General features: G+C 48.5%; 1 protein-coding gene across 1 annotated transcript in view; it reads left to right on the forward strand.

Moving 5' to 3' along the window:
* CABP7 (calcium binding protein 7) overlaps positions 1–24402 on the forward strand; it is a 193144-nt gene that overhangs the window by 148831 nt on the left and 19911 nt on the right. The window contains exon 3 of the mRNA XM_063913359.1: positions 9320–9432. Coding sequence (XP_063769429.1) covers positions 9320–9432 — 113 coding nt within the window. The remainder of the gene's footprint in view (positions 1–9319; positions 9433–24402) is intronic.

The raw sequence follows: 24402 nt of genomic DNA on the forward strand, positions 1-24402 counted from the left end.
ACCTGTTGTCCGTGGGAGGAATATGGCCGTTGACATGCCAGGTGAAAATACCAAAAAAATCAGCTCTTCGGTGTGGAGGTATTTCACCAGAAATGCGGACAACAGGTGTCAAGCCGTGTGTTCCCTTTGTCAAGCTGTAATAAGTAGGGGTAAGGACGTTAACCACCTCGGAACATCCTCCCTTATACGTCACCTGCAGCGCATTCATAATAAGTCAGTGACAAGTTCAAAAACTTTGGGTGACAGCGGAAGCAGTCCACTGACCAGTAAATCCCTTCCTCTTGTAACCAAGCTCACGCAAACCACCCCACCAACTCCCTCAGTGTCAATTTCCTCCTTCCCCAGGAATGCCAATAGTCCTGCAGGCCATGTCACTGGCAATTCTGACGAGTCCTCTCCTGCCTGGGATTCCTCCGATGCATCCTTGCGTGTAACGCCTACTGCTGCTGGCGCTGCTGTTGTTGCCGCTGGGAGTCGATGGTCATCCCAGAGGGGAAGTCGTAAGCCCACTTGTACTACTTCCAGTAAGCAATTGACTGTTCAACAGTCCTTTGCGAGGAAGATGAAATATCACAGCAGTCATCCTACTGCAAAGCGGATAACTGAGGCCTTGACAACTATGTTGGTGTTAGACGTGCGTCCGGTATCCGCCGTTAGTTCACAGGGAACTAGACAATTTATTGAGGCAGTGTGCCCCCGTTACCAAATACCATCTAGGTTCCACTTCTCTAGGCAGGCGATACCGAGAATGTACACGGACGTCAGAAAAAGACTCACCAGTGTCCTAAAAAATGCAGTTGTACCCAATGTCCACTTAACCACGGACATGTGGACAAGTGGAGCAAGGCAGGGTCAGGACTATATGACTGTGACAGCCCACTGGGTAGATGTATGGACTCCCGCCGCAAGAACAGCAGCGGCGGCACCAGTAGCAGCATCTCGCAAACGCCAACTCTTTCCTAGGCAGGCTACGCTTTGTATCACCGCTTTCCAGAATACGCACACAGCTGAAAACCTCTTACGGCAACTGAGGAAGATCATCGCGGAATGGCTTACCCCAATTGGACTCTCCTGTGGATTTGTGGCATCGGACAACGCCAGCAATATTGTGTGTGCATTAAATATGGGCAAATTCCAGCACGTCCCATGTTTTGCACATACCTTGAATTTGGTGGTGCAGAATTTTTTAAAAAACGACAGGGGCGTGCAAGAGATGCTGTCGGTGGCCAGAAAAATTGCGGGACACTTTCGGCGTACAGGCACCACGTACAGAAGACTGGAGCACCATCAAAAACTACTGAACCTGCCCTGCCATCATCTGAAGCAAGAAGTGGTAACGAGGTGGAATTCAACCCTCTATATGCTTCAGAGGTTGGAGGAGCAGCAAAAGGCCATTCAAGCCTATACAATTGAGCACGATATAGGAGGTGGAATGCACCTGTCTCAAGTGCAGTGGAGAATGATTTCAACGTTGTGCAAGGTTCTGATGCCCTTTGAACTTGCCACACGTGAAGTCAGTTCAGACACTGCCAGCCTGAGTCAGGTCATTCCCCTCATCAGGCTTTTGCAGAAGAAGCTGGAGGCATTGAAGAAGGAGCTAAAAGGGAGCGATTCCGCTAGGCATGTGGGACTTGTGGATGCAGCCCTTAATTCGCTTAACAAGGATTCACGGGTGGTCAATCTGTTGAAATCAGAGCACTACATTTTGGCCACCGTGCTCGATCCTAGATTTAAAGCCTACCTTGGATCTCTCTTTCCGGCAGACACAGGTCTGCTGGGGTTGAAAGACCTGCTGGTGACAAAATTGTCAAGTCAAGCGGAACGCGACCTGTCAACATCTCCTCCTTCACATTCTCCCGCAACTGGGGGTGCGAGGAAAAGGCTCAGAATTCCGAGCCCACCCGCTGGCGGTGATGCAGGGCAGTCTGGAGCGACTGCTGATGCTGACATCTGGTCCGGACTGAAGGACCTGACAACGATTACGGACATGTCGTCTACTGTCACTGCATATGATTCTCTCAACATTGATAGAATGGTGGAGGATTATATGAGTGACCGCATCCAAGTAGGCACGTCACACAGTCCGTACTTATACTGGCAGGAAAAAGAGGCAATTTGGAGGCCCTTGCACAAACTGGCTTTATTCTACCTAAGTTGCCCTCCCACAAGTGTGTACTCCGAAAGAGTGTTTAGTGCCGCCGCTCACCTTGTCAGCAATCGGCGTACGAGGTTACATCCAGAAAATGTGGAGAAGATGATGTTCATTAAAATGAATTATAATCAATTCCTCCGCTGAGACATTGACCAGCAGCAATTGCCTCCACAAAGTACACAGGGAGCTGAGATGGTGGATTCCAGTGGGGACGAATTGATAATCTGTGAGGAGGGGGATGTACACGGTGATATATCGGAGGGTGAAGATGAGGTGGACATCTTGCCTCTGTAGAGCCAGTTTGTGCAAGGAGAGATTAATTGCTTCTTTTTTGGGGGGGGTCCAAACCAACCCGTCATATCAGTCACAGTCGTGTGGCAGACCCTGTCACTGAAATGATGGGTTGGTTAAAGTGTGCATGTCCTGTTTTGTTTATACAACATAAGGGTGGGTGGGAGGGCCCAAGGACAATTCCATCTTGCACCTCTTTTTTCTTTTCTTTTTCTTTGCATCATGTGCTGATTGGGGAGGGTTTTTTGGAAGGGACATCCTGCGTGACACTGCAGTGCCACTCCTAGATGGGCCCGGTGTTTGTGTCGGCCACTAGGGTCGCTAATCTTACTCACACAGTCAGCTACCTCATTGCGCCTCTTTTTTTCTTTGCGTCATGTGCTGTTTGGGGAGGGTTTTTTGGAAGGGACATCCTGCGTGACACTGCAGTGCCACTCCTAGATGGGCCCGGTGTTTGTGTCGGCCACTAGGGTCGCTAATCTTACTCACACAGCTACCTCATTGCGCCTCTTTTTTTCTTTGCGTCATGTGCTGTTTGGGGAGGGTTTTTTGGAAGGGACATCCTGCGTGACACTGCAGTGCCACTCCTAGATGGGCCCGGTGTTTGTGTCGGCCACTAGGGTCGCTAATCTTACTCACACAGCTACCTCATTGCGCCTCTTTTTTTCTTTGCGTCATGTGCTGTTTGGGGAGGGTTTTTTGGAAGGGCCATCCTGCGTGACACTGCAGTGCCACTCCTAGATGGGCCCGGTGTTTGTGTCGGCCACTAGGGTCGCTAATCTTACTCACACAGCTACCTCATTGCGCCTCTTTTTTTCTTTGCGTCATGTGCTGTTTGGGGAGGGTTTTTTGGAAGGGACATCCTGCGTGACACTGCAGTGCCACTCCTAGATGGGCCCGGTGTTTGTGTCGGCTACTAGGGTCGCTAATCTTACTCACACAGCTACCTCATTGCGCCTCTTTTTTTCTTTGCGTCATGTGCTGTTTGGGGAGGGTTTTTTGGAAGGGCCATCCTGCGTGACACTGCAGTGCCACTCCTAGATGGGCCCGGTGTTTGTGTCGGCCACTAGGGTCGCTAATCTTACTCACACAGCTACCTCATTGCGCCTCTTTTTTTCTTTGCGTCATGTGCTGTTTGGGGAGGGTTTTTTGGAAGGGCCATCCTGCGTGACACTGCAGTGCCACTCCTAGATGGGCCCGGTGTTTGTGTCGGCCACTAGGGTCGCTAATCTTACTCACACAGCTACCTCATTGCGCCTCTTTTTTTCTTTGCGTCATGTGCTGTTTGGGGAGGGTTTTTTGGAAGGGACATCCTGCGTGACACTGCAGTGCCACTCCTAGATGGGCCCGGTGTTTGTGTCGGCCACTAGGGTCGCTTATCTTACTCACACAGCGACCTCGGTGCAAATTTTAGGACTAAAAATAATATTGTGAGGTGTGAGGTATTCAGAATAGACTGAAAATGAGTGTAAATTATGGTTTTTGAGGTTAATAATACTTTGGGATCAAAATGACCCCCAAATTCTATGATTTAAGCTGTTTTTTAGTGTTTTTTGAAAAAAACACCCGAATCCAAAACACACCCGAATCCGACAAAAAAAATTCGGTGAGGTTTTGCCAAAACGCGTTCGAACCCAAAACACGGCCGCGGAACCGAACCCAAAACCAAAACACAAAACCCGAAAAATTTCAGGCGCTCATCTCTAGTTTACACATGGGACCCCTTTCCACGAATGCCGGAACCCCACGTGACTCCTGTCACAGAAAGGTCTCTTCAGCCAATCAGCGAGCGCAACGTCCTGGCACTCTGCTGATTGGCTATGCGTACCCTTTTTTAGTGGTACTTGGGATATATAGTTATTGCCTAACTAAGGGTTATTGTCGAGCCATCTGTTGAGAGGCTCAGTTATATTTCATACTGTTAACTGGGTATAGTATCACGAGTTATACGGTGTGATTGGTGTGGCTGGTATGAGTCTTACCCGGGATTCAAAATCCTTCCTTATTGTGTCAGCTCTTCCGGGCACAGTATCCTAACTGAGGTCTGGAGGAGGGTCATAGTGGGAGGAGCCAGTGCACAACAGGTAGTCCTAAAGCTTTCTTTTAGAGTGCCCAGTCTCCTGCGGAGCCCGTCTATTCCCCATGGTCCTTACGGAGTTCCCAGCATCCACTAGGACGTCAGAGAAAGTATTTTAAGATGAATATAATTATAATAATAACATTGACTCTCATACATCCACCACTATTAGCCCCCCCCCCCCCCCTCCCCCAATTCCACTCACAATTCAACACCAGCTGGTAGCAGGGACACAGGTGACAGATGGTGGTAGTAGCAGCGACACAAATGATGTTGCAGGGACACAGGTGACAGATGGCGGTGGTAGCAGGGACACAAATGATGATGGGGTAGTAGCAGGGACACAGGTGACAGATGACGGTGGTAGCAGGGACACAAATAACGATGGGGTAGTAGCAGGGACACAGGTGACAGATGGCGGTAGTAGCAGAGACACAGACCCTACGGGGGTCAGTGAAAATAGTGTCAACAGCAGGTGGGGATAGTAGAAGTGTTATCTTGAGGTGGTGGTAGTAGTAGAGACTGGGTGAGGGTAATAGTAAGGACACAGATGACAGCTTGGGGTGGTAGTAGTAGTACTGTAGTAGTAGTATCATATAATATAACAGTCGGGAGGTGCAGGCTCCCTGCAGGCTCAGTCGGGAGGAGATAGAAGAAACGTAATGCATCTGCCAATGCTTTATGTTTAAAGCGATGCATGGCTGCTACTGAGCATAGTCCAAGATAGCAGTATTGGATACCAGGCAGCCCAAAACAATATGATGTGGTGCGTCCCAGGAGCACAAGGTTCCCTGCTGCAGAATCCAGTCTGCCCCTGAGAGGACACGCTATTCAGGGTTGGACTGGCCCACCGGGGTACAGGGGATACCCCCGGTAGGCCCCATTGCAGTAGGGTTCATCCCCTCCTTAGGGGTCAAGTTCTAGAATGTGCACTTGAATTATACATTATACATATGCTACATTACATTGCACAGGACTACGGTGTATTTTCTACAGTGTATTGCTTTTATTAATCTGGTACATTATTATGCATGGGCTAGTAGTATTTACTATATACACTTATCAACGGGCCCAGCCCGTGCACTAGCTAATGGTTAGCCAAGCATCTATAGGAGCTGGCCACACACCTAAGCATGGGCCCCTACCACTGCATTTTGCCCGGTGGGCCCTTCATGCCCCAGTCCAGCACTGACGCTTTTCATCCAGCTATTGGCTAAGGAGCTTTCAGCCTGCGGCAGTCCTCTACCTGTGATTGGTACAGGTGGCCTCCCTGATCTGATCATACCACCACCTTGAACATGTCAGACTTCGGGAACCTCACTGAGACTCGGCAGCCAGGCAGTGCAGCCGACTTCCGGGTCTCACTGTGTGCACAGTGGTAGCTATGTAATCCTACCCCCTGGCCAAGGGTAGCGCCCCCACTCACCTCTGGGGAGTGCTATCCTGGCCAAGGGGTAAATACGCCCCTGGAATGCTGTCTAAAAGGGAACAGCTATATAATAAGCAAGAGAAAAACAGGAATCCCGTGCCTGAGACTGCTGGAATGCAGGGCATATTTATTACGGCCACCAACACCCCTAATGTGGATGTCCACTTGAAGCCCTCTATTTCGGAGGATGGTTTAAATTTAACTTTGGCTATTAAAAGTATTGGCAGAACCTATAGCTGTTGATGTACTGTAGGTGGCAGCAGTGTGTGATAGAGGTCAGTACACACAATGAATACCATAACTAGTTATTGGTTTATTAACAGAATAAGTTGTAGAATAACACAGGGTTAATGCGGCAGGCTACAATGTATGTAGCAGGTTGAACAGATCCAGACAGGAACATGTGGAGTTAATACTTAGGCTGTGCTGTAGAATGAGCCACACACCAGTGTTAATACACAGTAATGGCAGTGGGGTATTTAGTGCAACTAGCGGTGGTGACACAGTGGCACTTACAGGGACACTTACGTTGCTCAGCCTCTCTTCACAGGAGCAGGCTCGGACTGGCCCACAGGGGTACAGGGGAAACCACCAGTAGGCCTCACTGCCTGGGGGCCCCTCCTCCTCTAGGTATCAGGTTCTAGACTGTACACTTGAATTATCTATTATACATATGTTACCTTATACTGCACAGGATTATGATGTATTCTCTACAGTACATTATACATTATACATGTGATACCCGGGCAAATAAAGGACAATGTTATTGGGTGAGTAGATGATCTTTTACCTGGTGATTATGTCCGCTTTACAGTATCTGTGTACCGGGATACCAACTTAAGATGGAGGTTCGTTCAGGATACTTCGGAGAGGTAAGGAATATATGTCTGCACAAGGTGGTTGTTCAGGGAACAGTCTCAACTCAACTTCGGTTTATTAAAGGCAGTGGGAAAATCAAACAACTTGAACAATAGTAATACTTTACAGTAAATGATCAAGTACAGATAATAAGCAGTTGGTCTTCACACCGTAGATTATGCCAAAACCGTCATAGACTGTTTAATTATTCAGGTATTGCATATCCCATCGCCGTCCTTCTCAGCAGTTATGCAGGTTTACCGGAATTGGTTATATTGACTTATTATACTATTCAAACCTCAACTCAAATATTCAAGCCGTTACCATCAAAATATGCATGCATAAGAAAAACAGTTTGTTACCAGTTACAATTATCTGATTACCCTTATTGAGTATCCCATGTATTCAGAAGCAAGTATTAGTACAACTTATGTTCTTCCGCCTGTGCACAGGTCTGTAACCTCTTTTAGAGTGTGTCCACAAGTGGATATATATGCATATATATATATATTTTGTCTTTCTTAGACATGTCCCTGTTGTGTAAATAAAGGCCTGTCCTCTCTGTGGCCACACTGAGGGAAAACTGATCCACTGCCTTTCCCATTTGCTCTGGGTAGTTCTGTTCAGGCCTCCTTTGCACTGTAACCTGGCTGTCACAGTTCATCTGACGTACAATGTCACTGGTCTGTAAGGCCCGGCAGACAAGCATCGGTGGCACTAGCACTGTGTGTGCTCTGCCACCGATGTCATTTAATGTAAGAGGAGGCAGTTTGTGCTATGGGTGGTCTTCAGTATGCCGACTGACGGGATCCCGGCGCACAGTATACCGGCGCTGGGATCCCGACAGCCGGCATACCGACAGTTATTCTCCCTCCTGGGGGTCCACGACCCCCTGGAGAATAAAATAGCGTCGCGCCACCTTCCCCGTAGCATGGCGAGCGCAGCGAGCTTGCAAGGGGCTCATTTGCGCTCGCCACACTGTCGGTAAGCCGGCGGTCGGGCTCCCGGCGCCGGTATGCTGGTCGCCGGGAGCCCGGCCGCCGGCATACCATAGTGAACCCTGTGCTACTGCTGGCAACAAGTTATGCTGTGCCACCGACAAAAGGGTTCTATACTCCTAGAGTAGTGCCAGATGCAATGTTTGTAGACAGTGTGTGAGCAGGGACCCTGTTTACTTGTACAGAATCCTCCCTGAGGATGGAGTTACCTCTCAGTGCTGTCTCTGGCTGCTGTATCCACAGCACTGTCTCTGCACGGATCTCTCCATGTTAGGGCTTACTCTGTAGCTGCTACTTCCTCTGTTCTTATATGGGCAGTGAGCTGTTACTGAAGAAAGCTCACTGATCTCACTCCCTCTCTCCCCCAGAGGAGTCCCTTGCTGTTGCTGCTGGGACTTGCACAATGATACTAATGCTGACAGGACACTCTGGAACTGACCCACAGGAACTCAGCCTATGCAACTCACTCAGGATCCCACTTCTTGGTCTGCTGTGCTCTCTGCTGTCCCTGCTTACAGCACTCCTCAGTCCTCACACACATCTCTCCATCACTCCACCCTTCCTCTGGGCTCTCTCTAGGGATTGGCCAATCAGATGAGAGGTGTGGGCTGTGTTCCCCATCACACCATCCACTGTTGCTAGGCTCCAAGAAAAAGGGGGGAAAAGGTAAAGCTGCAGGTTATGTCTCTGTTTATATGGCAGCATAGAGTATACAGCTGTCCTTTTTGGCAAAAAGTCCGGGCTACACAGGTTCTCACAGGGTCCTACGTGGATCACCTGGTACAATAAGGCAATTTACATGTCAATTGAAGGGAGCATGAGTCCTGTAAGTTCTGGGGGATACCACATACATATGTTACATTATACTGCACATGACTATGATGTATTCTCTACAGTACATTGCTATAATTAATCTGGCACATTATCATGCATATACTAGCATTAATTACTATATAAATTATCAAGGAGTCCAGACCAGGTACTCTATAATGGTTAGCCAAACCTCTGTGGTGGCTGGCCACACCCCCTTTGGACACTGACCACACCTCTAATCATGGGCCCCTACCACTGCATACCCCCGGTGGGCCCTTCATGCTCCAGTCCAACACTGCACAGGAGAGAGACACAATGGCACAATCCTTCCACAAAGGAGGACGGAGCTGGAAGACAAGGTGCGCATGCTCAGTGGCACATTTACCTTGGCTGGGTCAGAGGTTGTGTGATGACACAGCTCTGGCAGTACGGGGTCCCAGTGGCTCATAGGAGACAGCGCAGAGCACTCTCCTCCAGCAAAAAGGAGCATAAACATGATACGGTTTGCTCCAAGGTCACTGTTCAGGCAATAACCTTTCCATTCCACTGAATGTAATCATTTACTCTGTTAGACTTTTGAATCAAGGATGTGACAAATTCTTGCCGATTTTCATGAACTTTGAATGTATGTAATATACACATTATTGTCTCTGAGTGATTTTTTTTCTTTCAAACTTCTACTTTATTTTTTTGTCCTCCAGGGGATGGTCAGGTGGACTTTGAAGAGTTCGTGACATTATTGGGACCAAAGATCACAACTTCCGGGATCCCCGATAAATTTCGTGGAGCTGACTTTGACACTGTGTTTTGGAAGGTATTGTGAATGGTTTTTCATATAACTATACTAGAAACGTCTACATTCATAACAGTAGACACGACTTGTTTGCTAACAGATAGCCAACGTGAGTGTAAATAAGCTTGTCATTATAATAAATTCTAGATTATTAAGGGTCTAATTCAGACCTGATCGCAGCAGCAAAATTTTTCTCTAATGGCAAAACCATGTCTACTGCAAGTGGGGTAAATATAACATATACAATAAAGAGAGAGTTAGATTTAGAGAATTAGAGTTAGAAACAGTATAACCCACCCAAATCTAACGGGTGTAGTATGGTATGCCAGCGGCCGGGCTCCCGGCAACCAGCATACCGGCGCCAGGATCCCGACCGCCGGCATACCGACAGCGTGGCGAGCGCAAATGGGCCTCTTGCGGGCTTGCTGCGCTCGCCACGTTGTGGGCACGGTAGTGCGCTACGCGCGCCGCGCTATTTATTCTCCCTCCACGGGAGTCGTGGACCCCAAAGAGGGAGAAAAAGTGTCGGTATGCCGGCTGTCGGGATTCCGGCGCCGGTATACTGTGCGCCGGGATCCCGACAGTCGGCAACCTGAAGACCACCCAATCTAACTCTCTCTGCACATGTTATATCTGCCCACCTGCAGTGCACATGGTTTTGCCCATTAGAGAAAGATTTTGCTGCTGTGATCAGGTCTGAATTAGGCCCAACGTGTTACATTCTGTCTTGGAGCTGTGTCACACAGATGCTTTCTTTGAACACTGGTGTTATTCTTGTCAGGACAGGATGAGGTGAATAGTACTGAAGTTTCCTCCCCTGACAAACAGGAAAGACTGAGCTCTGAAGATGCTGTATGTTGGAAAACAGCTAATGTGTAGTGCACCTGTGTTGTACTACCCTAAGGAGTTTCTTTTTCAATCAGTGAGCTGCAACTGGAGCAGGAGTTTTTTTTTTTACAACATAAATGGAATCACACAGGACAGGGAGCAGAAGGGCTAAAAACATAACATAACTCTTAAACGTGCCTACACCTAACAAAGGGGCAGATGTATTAACCTGGAGTAGGCATAAGGAAGTGATAAACCAGTGATATGTGCAAGTTGATAAAGGCGCCAGCCAATCAGCTCCATTATGTAAATTCACAGTTAGGATCTGATTGGCTGGTGCCTTTATCACCTTGCACATATCACTGGTTTATCACTTCCTTATGCCTTCTCTAGGTTAGGGGCAGATGTATTAGCCTGGAGAAGGCATAAGGAAGTGATAAACCAGTGATATGTGCAAGGTGATAAAGGCACCAGCCAATCGGCTCCAATATGTAAATTAACAGTTAGGATCTGATTGGCTGGTGCCTTTATCACCTTGCACATATCACTGGTTTATCACTTCCTTATGCCTTCTCCAGGTTAATACATCTGCAAACAAGTAAAATCACAACTGCTGCGTCACAGAGAAAGTAAGAAAGGTTATCAACAGTAAAATATTGCATGAAATATTATGACTGACTGACATGTCATAGTCCTCGAGCCTGTGTGGAAAATGAATAACACTTTGGCTTCTGCTACAGATGTGTCCTCATACATCTAGCCCCAATATGCCATATGCAGTGAGATGCCTGGCGTGAGTGAGCTGCCATGTCCCCTGCAACTCTGCTAGAGTCAGGCATCTTTTAGTGCCAAAAATGGCAAGGTGACTAGTACACATAAGGAGAATGTGCTGATTCACTTGATATGCAACACTTGTATATTGTGTGTGACTGAGGAGGACATGTACTAAGCAGCGTGTGACTGAGGAGGACATGTACTAAGCAGTGCTGATTGGTTGCCCATGGCAACCAATCAGCATTGACGTAATATTTATAATATGCATACTGTAAAAGTATACAGAGCAGCTGATTGGTTGCCATGGGCAACTTCTCCACTGGCTCACTTCTCCACTTTTATCACTGGTTAGTACATGTCCCTAAGGGGTCTATTCATGTAGCAGTGAAAAGCCCTGTTTTGCGTTAAACAGGGCTTTTCTCTGCCTAGTGCAATTCACAGAGCGGTTACCGTGGAGAGGTCTCTGACTTCTCCAGCGACACCTCGCTCTGTGCCTGAATCGCATCACCATATCTTTGTCTGGTGAGTGCGATTCATGAAGGTGCGGAAAGCGCTGCTTTCCGCTTCTCCATGGGGTTCAGGTTCGCCATCTTAGGATGGCGAAACCTGAACTACAGTGCGGAGACGTCAGGGAAGCTCAATTCTTCCCTGCTCTCTGCACGGCACCCGGCACTGGCTCCGCCCCCCGACCTCCCAAGAGCCGCTGCGGCCTTCCGCGAGGTCAACAAGCTGCACATGCGCAAAGGGACCCGCCGCCGGACTCCGCACATTACAGGGAGAGACCGCTGGAAATGACCTCACCGCAGGCGCCTCAGACACCGCAGTGCATCATCGGAAGGGTGAGTATACATGAATTGCTACTTATTATAGCTATACATCGCATCGAAGCGATGCGATGTATAGTGATAAGTAGCAATTCTGTTTTCGTTTTCTTAGTGAATAGACCCCTTAGTCTTTATACGGAGCACAACGGAATTGGGATTGGAAAAAAGCTGTGGCAGCTACATTGTTGCACTTGGTATTCAGATCGAAAACTCAAGGTGCCCATACACTTGTGCGATTTGGGGCGATTTCATCCGATTTCGACGGATCGGACCAAGAAATCGCATGAAAGGTGTCAAATCGCAGGTGTTTTACCTCAGATTCCGATCCGATGCGCTGTCCCGTGCTCATCGGATCAAAGTCAGATAACGCAAGGGCTGCACTATAAATGTATTGGATCCCGGAGCCTTGGCTGGGATCGCATACAATACATTGTATGCAAAAAGACTGCATATGATGTAATGTATGTGATCCTGCTGCCCGGGAAGCTCAAGGGAATCCATTGTGACTTCTCCCCTCGGAGAAGTCACATAAGTGTATGGGGACCTTCAGTCGCACACAGATATACAAGTGTCACATATCAAATTAATCAGCATAGTCTCTTGGTGCATCCTAGCTGCAGAATGCTGCAACTAAAACGCATTTTTGGCAGTAAAGACACCCAACGCTAGCAGAGTCTCATGGGACCTGGTGCGCCGAGAGGGGCTGTTTGGTGTGACTGCAGCAATTATGTATGAGGACAAATCTGTAGTTCCCTCAGGCACAGTTTCAGAATTTTGTGGATGTTGACTTATCCTATGAAGGCTGTGGTCAGAGGGTACCATGGCATCCACTTTGTTCTTCAGACAAACCGGCTTATGTTACATGTTTTGCTGTCAGCTGGGCCATGCTCTGTCATAGTATCCCGTACAATGTTTTTATAGTCTATGTAGAGATGAATGGACTTTTCAGGGTATTTTTGCTTTTAAAAGTGTTATAGCTACAGGAAGAATGCTACATAGCATCCAACCCAGTCACTGGTGTACTGGAGACAATTCCAACCCAGACACTGGAGAGGTTGTTAGATTCAGAAGTGAGAAGAAGTGTCAGACGGGGACATGAAGGGTCCACCGGGGAAATTAAGTGGTAGGGGCCCATGCTCATACCTCCCAACGTTCAGCAGGGCCAAGTAGTGACCCCTGCGTGCTCCCATAAAAGTAGAGCAGCCAGTGACAGATGGTCTTCCAACTTCCCCCACCACCACCATGGACTGCGGCCCACGGGTCTGACAGAGGGACAGTGTCCAAAAAAACTGAACTGTCCCTCGAAAATCGGGACAGTTGGAAGGTATGCATGCTTACGGGGTGTGACTAGCCTCTTTAGGGGCCGTGTCCAGCTATCACAGAGGCTTGGCTAACCATTAGAGAGTACATGATTTTGGCCCCTTTATAAATATATATATATATAGTAAATATTTCTGATAGTACAAACATCATAAAGTACCAGATTAATAACACCAATGCACTATAGAAAATACCACTTATTACTGTGCAGTATACAGTTGTGCTTATAAGTTTACATACCCTAGCAGAATTTGTGATTTTCTGGCCATTTGTCAGAGACTATGAATGATAACTCACAAAGCCATTTATTGTCAAACAACTGTGTTTACTCTTTTTAAATCATAATGACAACAGAAACTACCCAAATGACCCTGATCAAAAGTTTACATACCCCAGTTCGTAATACCGTGTATTGCCCCCTTTAACATCAATGACAGCTTGAAGTCTTTTGTGGTACTTGTGGATGAGGCTCTTTATTTTCTCAGATGGTAAAGCTGCCCATTCTTCTTGGCAAAAAGCCTCCAGTTCCTGTAAATTCTTGGGCTGTCTTGCATGAACTGCACGCTTGAGATCTCCCCAGAGTGGCTCAATGATATTGAGGTCAGGAGACTGAGATGGCCACTCCAGAACCTTCACTTTATTCTGCTGTAGCCAATGACAGGTAGACTTGGCCTTGTGTTTTGGATCATTGTCATGTTGGAACGACCATTCTAGTGCCGATATGCAATGTAGAGACCATTCTAGTGCCCGATATGCAATGTAGAGACCATTCTAGTGGCTGATATGCAATGTAGAGACCATTCTAGTGCCGATATGCAATGTAGAGACCATTCTAGTGGCTGATATGCAATGAGGAGACCATTTTAGTGAACAATATGCAATGCAGAGTCCATTCTAGTGACCGATATGCAATGCAGGGACTATTCTAAATCATAAAAAAAGTATGCTTAATAAATGAACTTAATAACAGGAAAATATTCCTGTCTACAGCAGCACGGCCACAGCAGATCCTGTGGGCCTATTTTAGGGGGGCGGGCTGGAGCTGCAGCTCCATCCGCCCCATTGCTAATATGGCCCTGGTGCACAGTTTAGAACCTGATCCCTAGAGGAGAGGGTGGGGCCTCAGGCAGTGGGGGCCTACCTGGGTTTTCCCCTGTACCCCTGTGGTCCAGTCTTGGTGAGAAGTTTCGGTATGTTTTTATATTAAGGCCTTTTTGTATCATATATTCTGCTTACCCATTAGGCTGTTAGTATTCCAGGCCATACTTATCTACTTTTTCAGTCTCAGGGAAAAGCCCGGAGAGGAGACGCTTGCATGTCATGCTCTGATATGGTAATGCAGCAGGAGACATCTGGTATAAACAGACGCCTCCTGCATGCATTAGTGATCCATGCTGCATCCTAGGATGAAGTATTGGATAACCTGCGACATCATTGACCAGCTTCGTGGCCCATGGGGTCACACAAGCCGGCCGCCGCAGCTTCTGCAAATAGGCCATGTTCCATGTTTTCCGACAGAGACCGCGGCCTTGGCACTCTCCCAAAACGGCAGCAACATGCCTCCATTTTGGGAAATGGAGGCCATCGCTGCCCCCTCTCGTCCCCAAATAGCTGGTGACTGTAAATCTACTGACGTCTGCAGCAGTAATGCGTCCAACGACGCAGGACCCCTAATGCACATGTGCGGTACAGATCCGCCACATGCGCAAAGTAACGAACATCTGTACTTTGTGACATGTGACATGAGCCTCAGATCCGTTAGGATCTGAATTAGGCCCTCTCTCATTTGTCATTCATTTAGGATGTACTGAAACACATTTGTTGAATGAACTGTTGTGCTTGACAGAGTCTTTACTATAAACACGTTTGCCTTGTGCATAAGCAATATGTACAGTAGATTATAGTTTTGCACTGTAGAATTCCCTGCTGAAACCTAACTGGTGATTTTTTAAATAGGTTTTGTGAAGATAGGCTCAATTTGTTTATGATCAAACTAAGCTGCCAGTGTGTCAGAGCAAACACTACTGCTCGTACCTCTTTCTCAAACTGGCAGGATTTTCTGTGTGTTACGGACCTGGAATCACATAGTATACGCTTGGTTCTTATGCAGTAAATGTGCACTTATCCTGAGTACATAAAACAGTGGCGTATCTATAATGGGTGCAGTGTATGCAGTGCACATGGGCCCCTGGGTACAGAAGGGGCCCACACCACACACACTGCACCCATTTCTTATATACTTAACCTTTCTGGTTTCCGTGTGTGGGCCCCCTCCTCTCCCATGGCTGGCAAGCACTCTGAGCACTAGAGACTCTGCCCATCGCGCCATTTTTTTGGAGACCTGCGCATGCGCTGTAGACTCTGGCACTTTGCTAGAGTCTCTAGTGCTCATAGCGCTAACAGCATCGCTGCCAGCTACAGGAGAGGAGTGGGCCCACACACGGAGACTGCACACGGCTCCCCTCAACTCTAGGTACGCCGCTGACTAGAAATATACATTGTTCATTCTTGCAACGTACAATATATCTGTAGTGTATCAGCAGGTGTGTACACCTGATATGTCTGTGAATGACATCATTCACAGACATATCAGGTCAGCCCTGCTGCACAGACGATGCTGATATATCATACAGTTATATCAGCATGTCTGGTTGTGTATATGGCCAAGCCGCTGACCGTCCTATATGCAGAAAGCAGGAACCGCTGACAATGATGTCACAGCTGGGTTGGCATTTGTGATTTCTAGGCCAAAATATTAAGCACCCCACTGGTAATTGTGTATAGCCTACCTTATCAGCCGCTCTGTCAGCACAGCGCTTTGCCACTCTAGTGTTTACCCATATCTTGAGGTATAAGCAAGGGCATAGCTACCATAGGTGTAGGCAGTGCAGCTGCTGTGGGGCCCAGAATTGAGAGTGGCCACCTTCCCTGTCAAAGTTACATGTGTTATATACATTTCTCTAACGTCCTAAGTGGATGCTGGGGACTCCGTAAGGACCATGGGGAATAGCGGCTCCGCAGGAGACTGGGCACAAAAGTAAAGCTTTAGAACTACCTGGTGTGCACTGGCTCCTCCCCCTATGACCCTCCTCCAAGCCTCAGTTAGATTTTTGTGCCCGAACGAGAAGGGTGCACACTAGGTGGCTCTCCTGAGCTGCTTAGTGAAAAGTTTAGTTTTAGGTTTTTTATTTTCAGTGAGACCTGCTGGCAACAGGCTCACTGCATCGAGGGACTAAGGGGAGAAGAAGCAAACTCACCTGCGTGCAGAGTGGATTGGGCTTCTTAGGCTACTGGACATTAGCTCCAGAGGGACGATCACAGGCCCAGCCATGGATGGGTCCCAGAGCCGCGCCGCCGGCCCCCTTACAGAGCCAGAAGACAGAAGAGGTCCGGAAAATCGGCGGCAGAAGACGTCCTGTCTTCACCAAGGTAGCGCACAGCACTGCAGCTGTGCGCCATTGCTCCTCAGCACACTTCACACTTCGGTCACTGAGCGTGCAGGGCGCTAGGGGGGGGGCGCCCTGAGCAGCAATAAAAACACCTTGAATGGCGAAAATACATCACATATAGCCCCCAGGGCTATATGGATGAATTTTAACCCCTGCCAGAATCCATAAAAAAGCAGGATAAAAGTCCGCGAAAAAGGGGCGGAGCCTATCTCCTCAGCACACTGGCGCCATTTTCCCTCACAGCTCAGTTGGAGGGAAGCTCCCCTGGCTCTCCCCTGCAGTCACTACACTACAGAAAGGGTTAAAAAAGAGAGGGGGGCACTAATTAGGCGCAGTATTAACAATACAGCAGCTATAAGGGGAAAAACACTTATATAAGGTTATCCCTGTATATATATAGCGCTCTGGTGTGTGCTGGCAAACTCTCCCTCTGTCTCCCCAAAGGGCTAGTGGGGTCCTGTCCTCTATCAGAGCATTCCCTGTGTGTGTGTGCTGTGTGTCGGTACGTTTGTGTCGACATGTATGAGGAGAAAAATGATGTGGAGACGGAGCAGATTGCCTGTAATAGTGATGTCACCCCCTAGGGGGTCGACACCTGAGTGGATGAACCGTTGGAAGGAATTACGTGACAGTGTCAGCTCTGTATAAAAGACAGTGGTTGACATGAGACAGCCGGCTACTCAGCTTGTGCCTGTCCAGACGTCTCATAGGCCGTCAGGGGCTCTAAAGCGCCCGTTACCTCAGATGACAGATATAGACGCCGACACGGATACTGACTCCAGTGTCGACGGTGAAGAGACAAATGTGACTTCCAGTAGGGCCACACGTTACATGATTAAGGCAATGAAAAATGTTTTACACATTTCTGATAATACGAGTACCACCAAAAAGGGGTATTATGTTCGGTGAGGAAAAACTACCTGTAGTTTTCCTGAATCTGAGAAATTAAATGAGGTGTGTGATGATGCGTGGGTTTCCCCCGATAACAACTGATAATTTCTAAAATGTTATTGGCATTATATCCTTTCCCGCCAGAGGTTAGGGTGCGTTGGGAAACACCCCCTAGGGTGGATAAAGCGCTCACACGCTTGTAAGAACAAGGGCTCTACCCTCTCCTGAGATGGCCGCCCTTAAGGATCCTGCTGATAGAAAGCAGGAGGGTATCCTAAAATGTATTTACACACATACTGGTGTTATACTGCGACCAGCAATCGCCTCAGCCTGGATGTGCAGTGCTGGGTTGGCGTGGTCGGATTCCCTGACTGAAAATATTGATACCCTAGATAGGGACAGTATATTATTGCCTATAGAGCATTTGAAAGATGCATTTCTATATATGCGTGATGCACAGCGGAATATTTGCCGACTGGCATCAAGTCTAAGTGCGTTGTCCATTTCTACCAGTAGAGGGTTATGGACACGACAGTGGTCAGGTGATGCGGATTCCAAACGGCATTTGGAAGTATTGCCTTATTAAGGGGAGGAGTTATTTGGGGTCGGTCTTTCAGACCTGGTGGCCACGGCAACAGCTGGGAAATCCACGTTTGTACCCCAGGTCGCCTCTCAACATGAGAAGACACCGTATTATCAGGCGCAGTCTTTTCGTGGGCAAGCGGGCGGAAGGTTCCTCATTTCTGCCCCGTAACAGAGGGAGAGGAAAAAGGCTGCAGAAATCAGCCAGTTCCCGGGAACAGAAACCCTCTCCCGCCTCTGCCAAGCCCTCAGCATGACGCTGGGGCTTTACAAGCAGAATCAGGCACGGTGGGGGCCCGTCTCAATGAATTTCAGCGCGCAGTGGGCTCACTCGCAAGTAGACCCCTGGATCCTTCAGGTGATATCTCAGGGGTACAAATTGGAATTCGAGACGTCTCCCCCTCGCCGTTTCCTAAAGTCGGCTTTACCGATGTCTCCTTCTGACAGGGAGACAGTTTTGGAAGCCATTCACAAGCTGTATTCCCAGCAGGTGATAATCAAGGTACCCCTCCTGCAACAGGGAACGGGGTATTATTCCACACTGTTGTGGTACCGAAGCCGGACGGCTCGGTGAGACCGATTCTAAATCTAAAATCTTTGAACACTTACATACAGAGGTTCAAATTCAAGATTGAGTCACTCAGAGCAGTGATTGCGAACCTGGAAGAAGGGGACTACATGATGTCTCGGGACATCAAGGATGCTTACCTTCATGTCCCAATTTACCCTTCTCACCAAGGGTACCTCAGGTTTATGGTACAGAACTGTCACTATCAGTTCAGACGCTGCCGTATGGATGGTCCACGGCACCCCGGGTCTTTACCAAGGTAATGGCCGAAATGATGATACTCCTTCGAAGGAAGGGAATTTTAGTTATCCCTTTCTTGGACGATTCCCTGATAAGGGTAAGATCCAGGGAACAGTTGGAGGTCGGTGTAGCACTATCTCAGGTAGTGTTGCGGCAGCACGATTGGATTCTCAATATTCCAAAATCGCAGCTGATTCCGACGACTCGTCTTCTGTTCTTAGGGATGATCCTGGACACAGTTCAGAAAAAGGTGTTTCTCCCGGAGGAGAAAGTCAGGGAGTTATCCGAGCTAGTCGGGAACCTTCTATAACCGAGCTAAGTCTCAGTACATCAATGAAATGGTTCTGGGAAAAATGGTGGCTTCCTATGAAGCAATCCCATGCGGCAGATTCCACGCAAGAACTTTCCAGTGGGACCTGCTGGACAAATGGTCTGGGTCGCATCTTCAGATGCATCAGCGGATAACCCTGTCACCAAGCACAAGGGTGTCTCTCCTGTGGTGGTTGCAGAGTGCTCATCTTCTAGAGGGCCGCACATTCAGGACTGGGACCTGGTGACCACGGATGCCAGCCTGCGAGGCTGGGGAGCAGTCACACAGGGAAGGAATTTCCAGAGCTTATGGTCAAGCCTGGAGACATCACTTCACATAAATATCCTGAAGCTAAGGGCCATTTACAATGCTCTAAGCTCAGCAAGACCTCTGCTTCAAGGTCACCCGGAGTTGATCCATTCGGACAACATCACGGCAGTCACCCACGTAAACAGACAGGGTGACACAAGAAGCAGAAGGGCAATGGCAGAAGCTGCAAGGATTCTTCGCTGGGCGGAAAATCATGTGATAGCACTGTCAGCAGTATTCATTCCGGGAGTGGCACGACCTCCACCCGGGAGAGTGGGGACTTCACCCAGAAGTCTTCCACATGTTTATAAAACTCGACAAGTATTGCGCCAGGTCAAGGGACCCTCAGGCAATAGCTGTAGATGCTCTGGTAACACAGTGGGTGTACCAGTCAGTGTATGTGTTCCCTCCTCTGCCTCTCATAACCAAGGTACTGAGAATTATAAGATGGAGAGGAGTAAGCACTATATTCGTGGCTCCGGATTGGCCAAGAAGGACTTGGTAACCGGAACTTCAAGAGATGCTCACGGAGGATCCGTGGCCTCTACCTCTAAGAAGGGACCTGCTCCAGCAAGGACCCTGTCTGTTCCAAGACTTACCGCGGCTGCGTTTAACGGCAGGGCGGTTGAACGCCGGATCCTGAAGGAAAAAGGCATTCCGGATGAAGTCATCCCTATCCTGATCAAAGCCAGGAAAGATATAACCGCAAAACATTATCACCGCATTTGGCGAAAATATGTTGCGTGGTGCGAGGACAGTAAGGCCCCGACGGAGGAATTTTCAACCAGGTCGATTCCTACATTTCCTGCAAACAGGAGTGTCTATGGGCCTGAAATGGGGGTCCATTAAGGTTCAAATTTCGGCCCTGTCAATTTTCTTCCAAAAAGAACTAGCTTCAGTCCCTGAAGTTCAGACGTTTGTGAAAGGGGTACTGTATATACAGCCTCCTTTTGTGCCTCCAGTGGCACCTTGGGATCTAAATGTAGTTTTTGGGTTCCAAAAGTCACATTGGTTTGAACCACTTAAATATGTGGAGTTAAAATATCTCACATGGAAAGTGGTCATGCTGTTGGCCCTGGCCTGGGCCAGGTGCGTGTCAGAATTGGCGGCTTTATCCTGTAAAAGCCCTCATCTGATTTTCCATTCGGACAGGGGGAATTGAGGACTTGTCCTCAGTTTCTCCCTAAGGTGGTTTTCAGCGTTTCACCTGAATCAACCTATTGTGGTGCCTGCGGCTACTAGGGACTTGGAGGACTCCAAGTTGCTAGACGTTGTCAGAGCCCTGGAAATATAGGTTTCCAGGACGGCTGGAGTCAGAAAATCTGACTCGTTGTTTATTCTGTATGCACCCAACAAGCTGGGTGCTCCTGCTTCTAAGCAGACTATTGCTCGTTGGATTTGTAGTACAATTCAGCTTGCACATTCTGTGGCAGGCCTGCCACAGCCAAAATCTGTAAAAGCCCATTCCACAAGGAAGGTGGGCTCATCTTGGGCGGCTGCCCGAGGGGTCTCGGCTTTACAACTTTGCCGAGCAGCTACTTGGTCAGGAGCAAATACGTTTGTAAAATTCTACAAATTTGATACCCTGGCTGAGGAGGACCTGGAGTTCTCTCATTTGGTGCTGCAGAGTCATCCGCACTCTCCCGCCCGTTTGGGAGCTTTGGTATAATCCCCATGGTCCTTACGGAGTCCCCAGCATCCACTTAGGACGTTAGAGAAAATAAGAATTTACTTACCGATAATTCTATTTCTCGTAGTCCGTAGTGGATGCTGGGCGCCCATCCCAAGTGCGGATTGTCTGCAATACTGGTACATAGTTATATTGTTACCAAAAAATCGGGTTATTGCTGTAGTGAGCCATCTTTTCTAGAGGCTCCTCTGTTATCATGCTGTTAACTGGGTTTAGATCACAAGTTATATGGTGTGATTGGTGTGGCTGGTATGAGTCTTACCCGGGATTCAAAATCCTTCCTTATTGTGTACGCTCGTCCGGGCACAGTATCCTAACTGAGGCTTGGAGGAGGGTCATAGGGGGAGGAGCCAGTGCACACCAGGTAGTTCTAAAGCTTTACTTTTGTGCCCAGTCTCCTGCGGAGCCGCTATTCCCCATGGTCCTTACGGAGTCCCCAGCATCCACTACGGACTACGAGAAATAGAATTATCGGTAAGTAAATTCTTATTTTTTCCACGATTGGGTGATATATAAGGACCCTTATAGACGTTTGCCTTGGGACCTACAATATATCTATGTATGTCCCTGGCCCTGCTCATAGTAATATGGTATAAATGACATTACAATGTTACATAATTTGAACTGGGGCACTGTAATTTGACACAATATGAAGTGGAGGCACTGTATGTCATAATGTGAACTTGGGGTACTGCATACCTCCCAACTGTCCTGATTTTGGCAAGACAGTCCCGTTTTTCTGAGACCCATGGATCGCCATGTTCCGCTGGGTGGGATGGGGAGGCGGGGTCATTTGGGAGACCCTCTCTCACCTGCTGCATAGCATGCACAGATTGTCTATTCAGCGGGAGAGAGGGACAGGGGGCATGCCAGCAGCTCACAGAGCCTGCAGCCCTACCATGTGACTGCCAGCCCTACAATGTGACATTGGGCCTAATTCAGTAAGGATAACAAATTCTGCTAATTAGCAGAATTTGCTATCCTTTTTCTAGCATGCTGGGGGCCCTCCAGCATGCTGACCGCTGCCTTCCCCCCTTCATCAACCAGAAATTGCGATCATATTGTAATTTCTGCTTGTTAGCAGAAACAGAGGACGGCTCCTGCTAACGCAGCTTGGCTGCGCCCGCAGGAGTCCCGTCGCCACATTCTTGATCGCGGTGGCTGCGTGTGACATCAAGCCGCTGCCATGATTACGCCTCCGGCATGCCCCCTGTTCAGCCGCCCCCGTCCCCACAACGCTCTGTCTCCTCTCTGGAAACGGAGCATTGCCCCCCCCCCCCCCTCCTTCCCGCCCCGCAACCGCCTCTGCCTGATTCACAGGCAGAGGCAATCGCATTTTCTGCGCCCCCCCCCCCCACAGAAAGTGCGGCTGCATGCGCAGGACGGGTGCATGCGCCCGCAGTACGTTTGTAAATATTCCGGTTGGATCGCGATTTGTGATCCAACCTGAATTAGGCCCATAATGTGAACCAGGGATGCCGCAGAACAGGTTCTGGCCAGTGACACACAGGATTTCAATGTATGTGTTCACATTGAAATCCCGTCACCCTGCCATCCGGCCCAACCGCAGCATGCTGCCTTCGGAGCCGCCGGCGGCGGGACTGCTGCAGATGTGTGGGCGCCTGCATAGGCGCCCATGTGCACCCTCCTTCCGGCCAAGCGGCTTGGCCGCTATGTGTGGCTGCACCTTTAGCTGTAGCATGATTAACATGCCGTGTACAGGGTCTGCGTTTCCAGACGCAAACTTACTGGTCCCGGCAGGCCAGTTCCATTGGCCAGTCTGAGTAAGCTTCGACTAACACAGACTGGTGAGGGCTGCGACATGATGGTCACGATGGTGATCCGATGCTGCGGCTTCGGATGCAGCACTAGGATGGCAGATGCATGCAGGAGGCGTCTATAACCTATGGATGCCTCCTGCAGCATTAGCATTTTAATTTTATGGTATTACACAGCCCCAGGCCCCAAGTGTCATAGTCCTTATGAATTAATATTTAACGACGTGTCCGTAATTTGAATTGTTTTGGTTGATCCTGCAAAATGAAAATCTGTTGAACACGTAGTTTAAGCTCCACATTACCGGGGCAGAGAAGCTATTGGACCAACTTGATAGTTGGCGCATCTGGGATGCATTCAGCATCCCGGCTGTCGGGATGCCGGCGGTCATGTGACAGACGCCGGAATCCCGACACCACTAACGAGACACGTGCCGAATCACTGACAAGCAGGATGCCAAAGGTATCGGGATTCAGCCGTAGGTTTAGGGCCTCGGAGAGGGGGGGGGCTTAGGCACTTGGGGGGTTAATGTTAGGCACTGGGGTGAGTTAGCCCTAGCCCCGAGACCCCCCTTCCCCCACGGGTTAGCCATAGCTGACCCTCCCAGAGGAGTTAGCCGCAACGCCCGAAGGGTTAAAGTACTTACCTCCTTCGATGTCGGCATATTCAGTGTCGGTCAGTCATGTGACCTCCAGCATCCCAACTGCAAGGATATTGTATGTATTCCGTGCATCTATAGTAATTACATTATTCCCAAGTAGGAGGTATATGTGCTGTCAAACAACTGAACTTCTATCTCTGTAGTAACTTCCTGCTAGTACTAGTCAGTGCTCTGGCCCTGTAAATGTCCATTACTCGGAGAAGTGTTAGCGCTGAAGATGGTGTCGGTTCATGCAAGCATCTCCAAAAACTGAATATTTGCTGAATACTAGACAGCCCCATCGGGCCCCTAATAATGACTTGGCCCATTACAAAACAAACTATAGTATCATGCAGCATATGTAACATTCCCATTAGTGATGACGAGTAGGCCCTGAGTATGAAGTTCTTGGTAGCTCCAAACTCATATTATCTTACTGTTTCCCTTAATTCAGTACTTGTTTTTCATCATACTTGTGCAGTCAAAATGGATATGTTGTACATGTAGCCTAGACATTAGTATACATATGGACCTGTTTTAGAGCTGCACGTAAGTGGGCCACATTGCGTGCGTGTGCACTGAATAAATGTGGATCTCCGTCTGTATTCGGAGTTAGCTGCATCTATGAAGTTGCACCGCTTCTAACATCCGCTTGTACAAGTGCCATCATCACTATGGCCTTCATTCCGAGTTGTTCGCTCGGTAAAAATCTTCGCATCGCAGCGATTTTCCGCTTAATGCGCATGCGCAATGTCCGCACTGCGACTGCGCCAAGTAAATTTGCTATGCA

Source organism: Pseudophryne corroboree, chromosome 1, assembly GCF_028390025.1.
Source record: "Pseudophryne corroboree isolate aPseCor3 chromosome 1, aPseCor3.hap2, whole genome shotgun sequence".
Classification (NCBI taxonomy): domain Eukaryota; kingdom Metazoa; phylum Chordata; class Amphibia; order Anura; family Myobatrachidae; genus Pseudophryne; species Pseudophryne corroboree.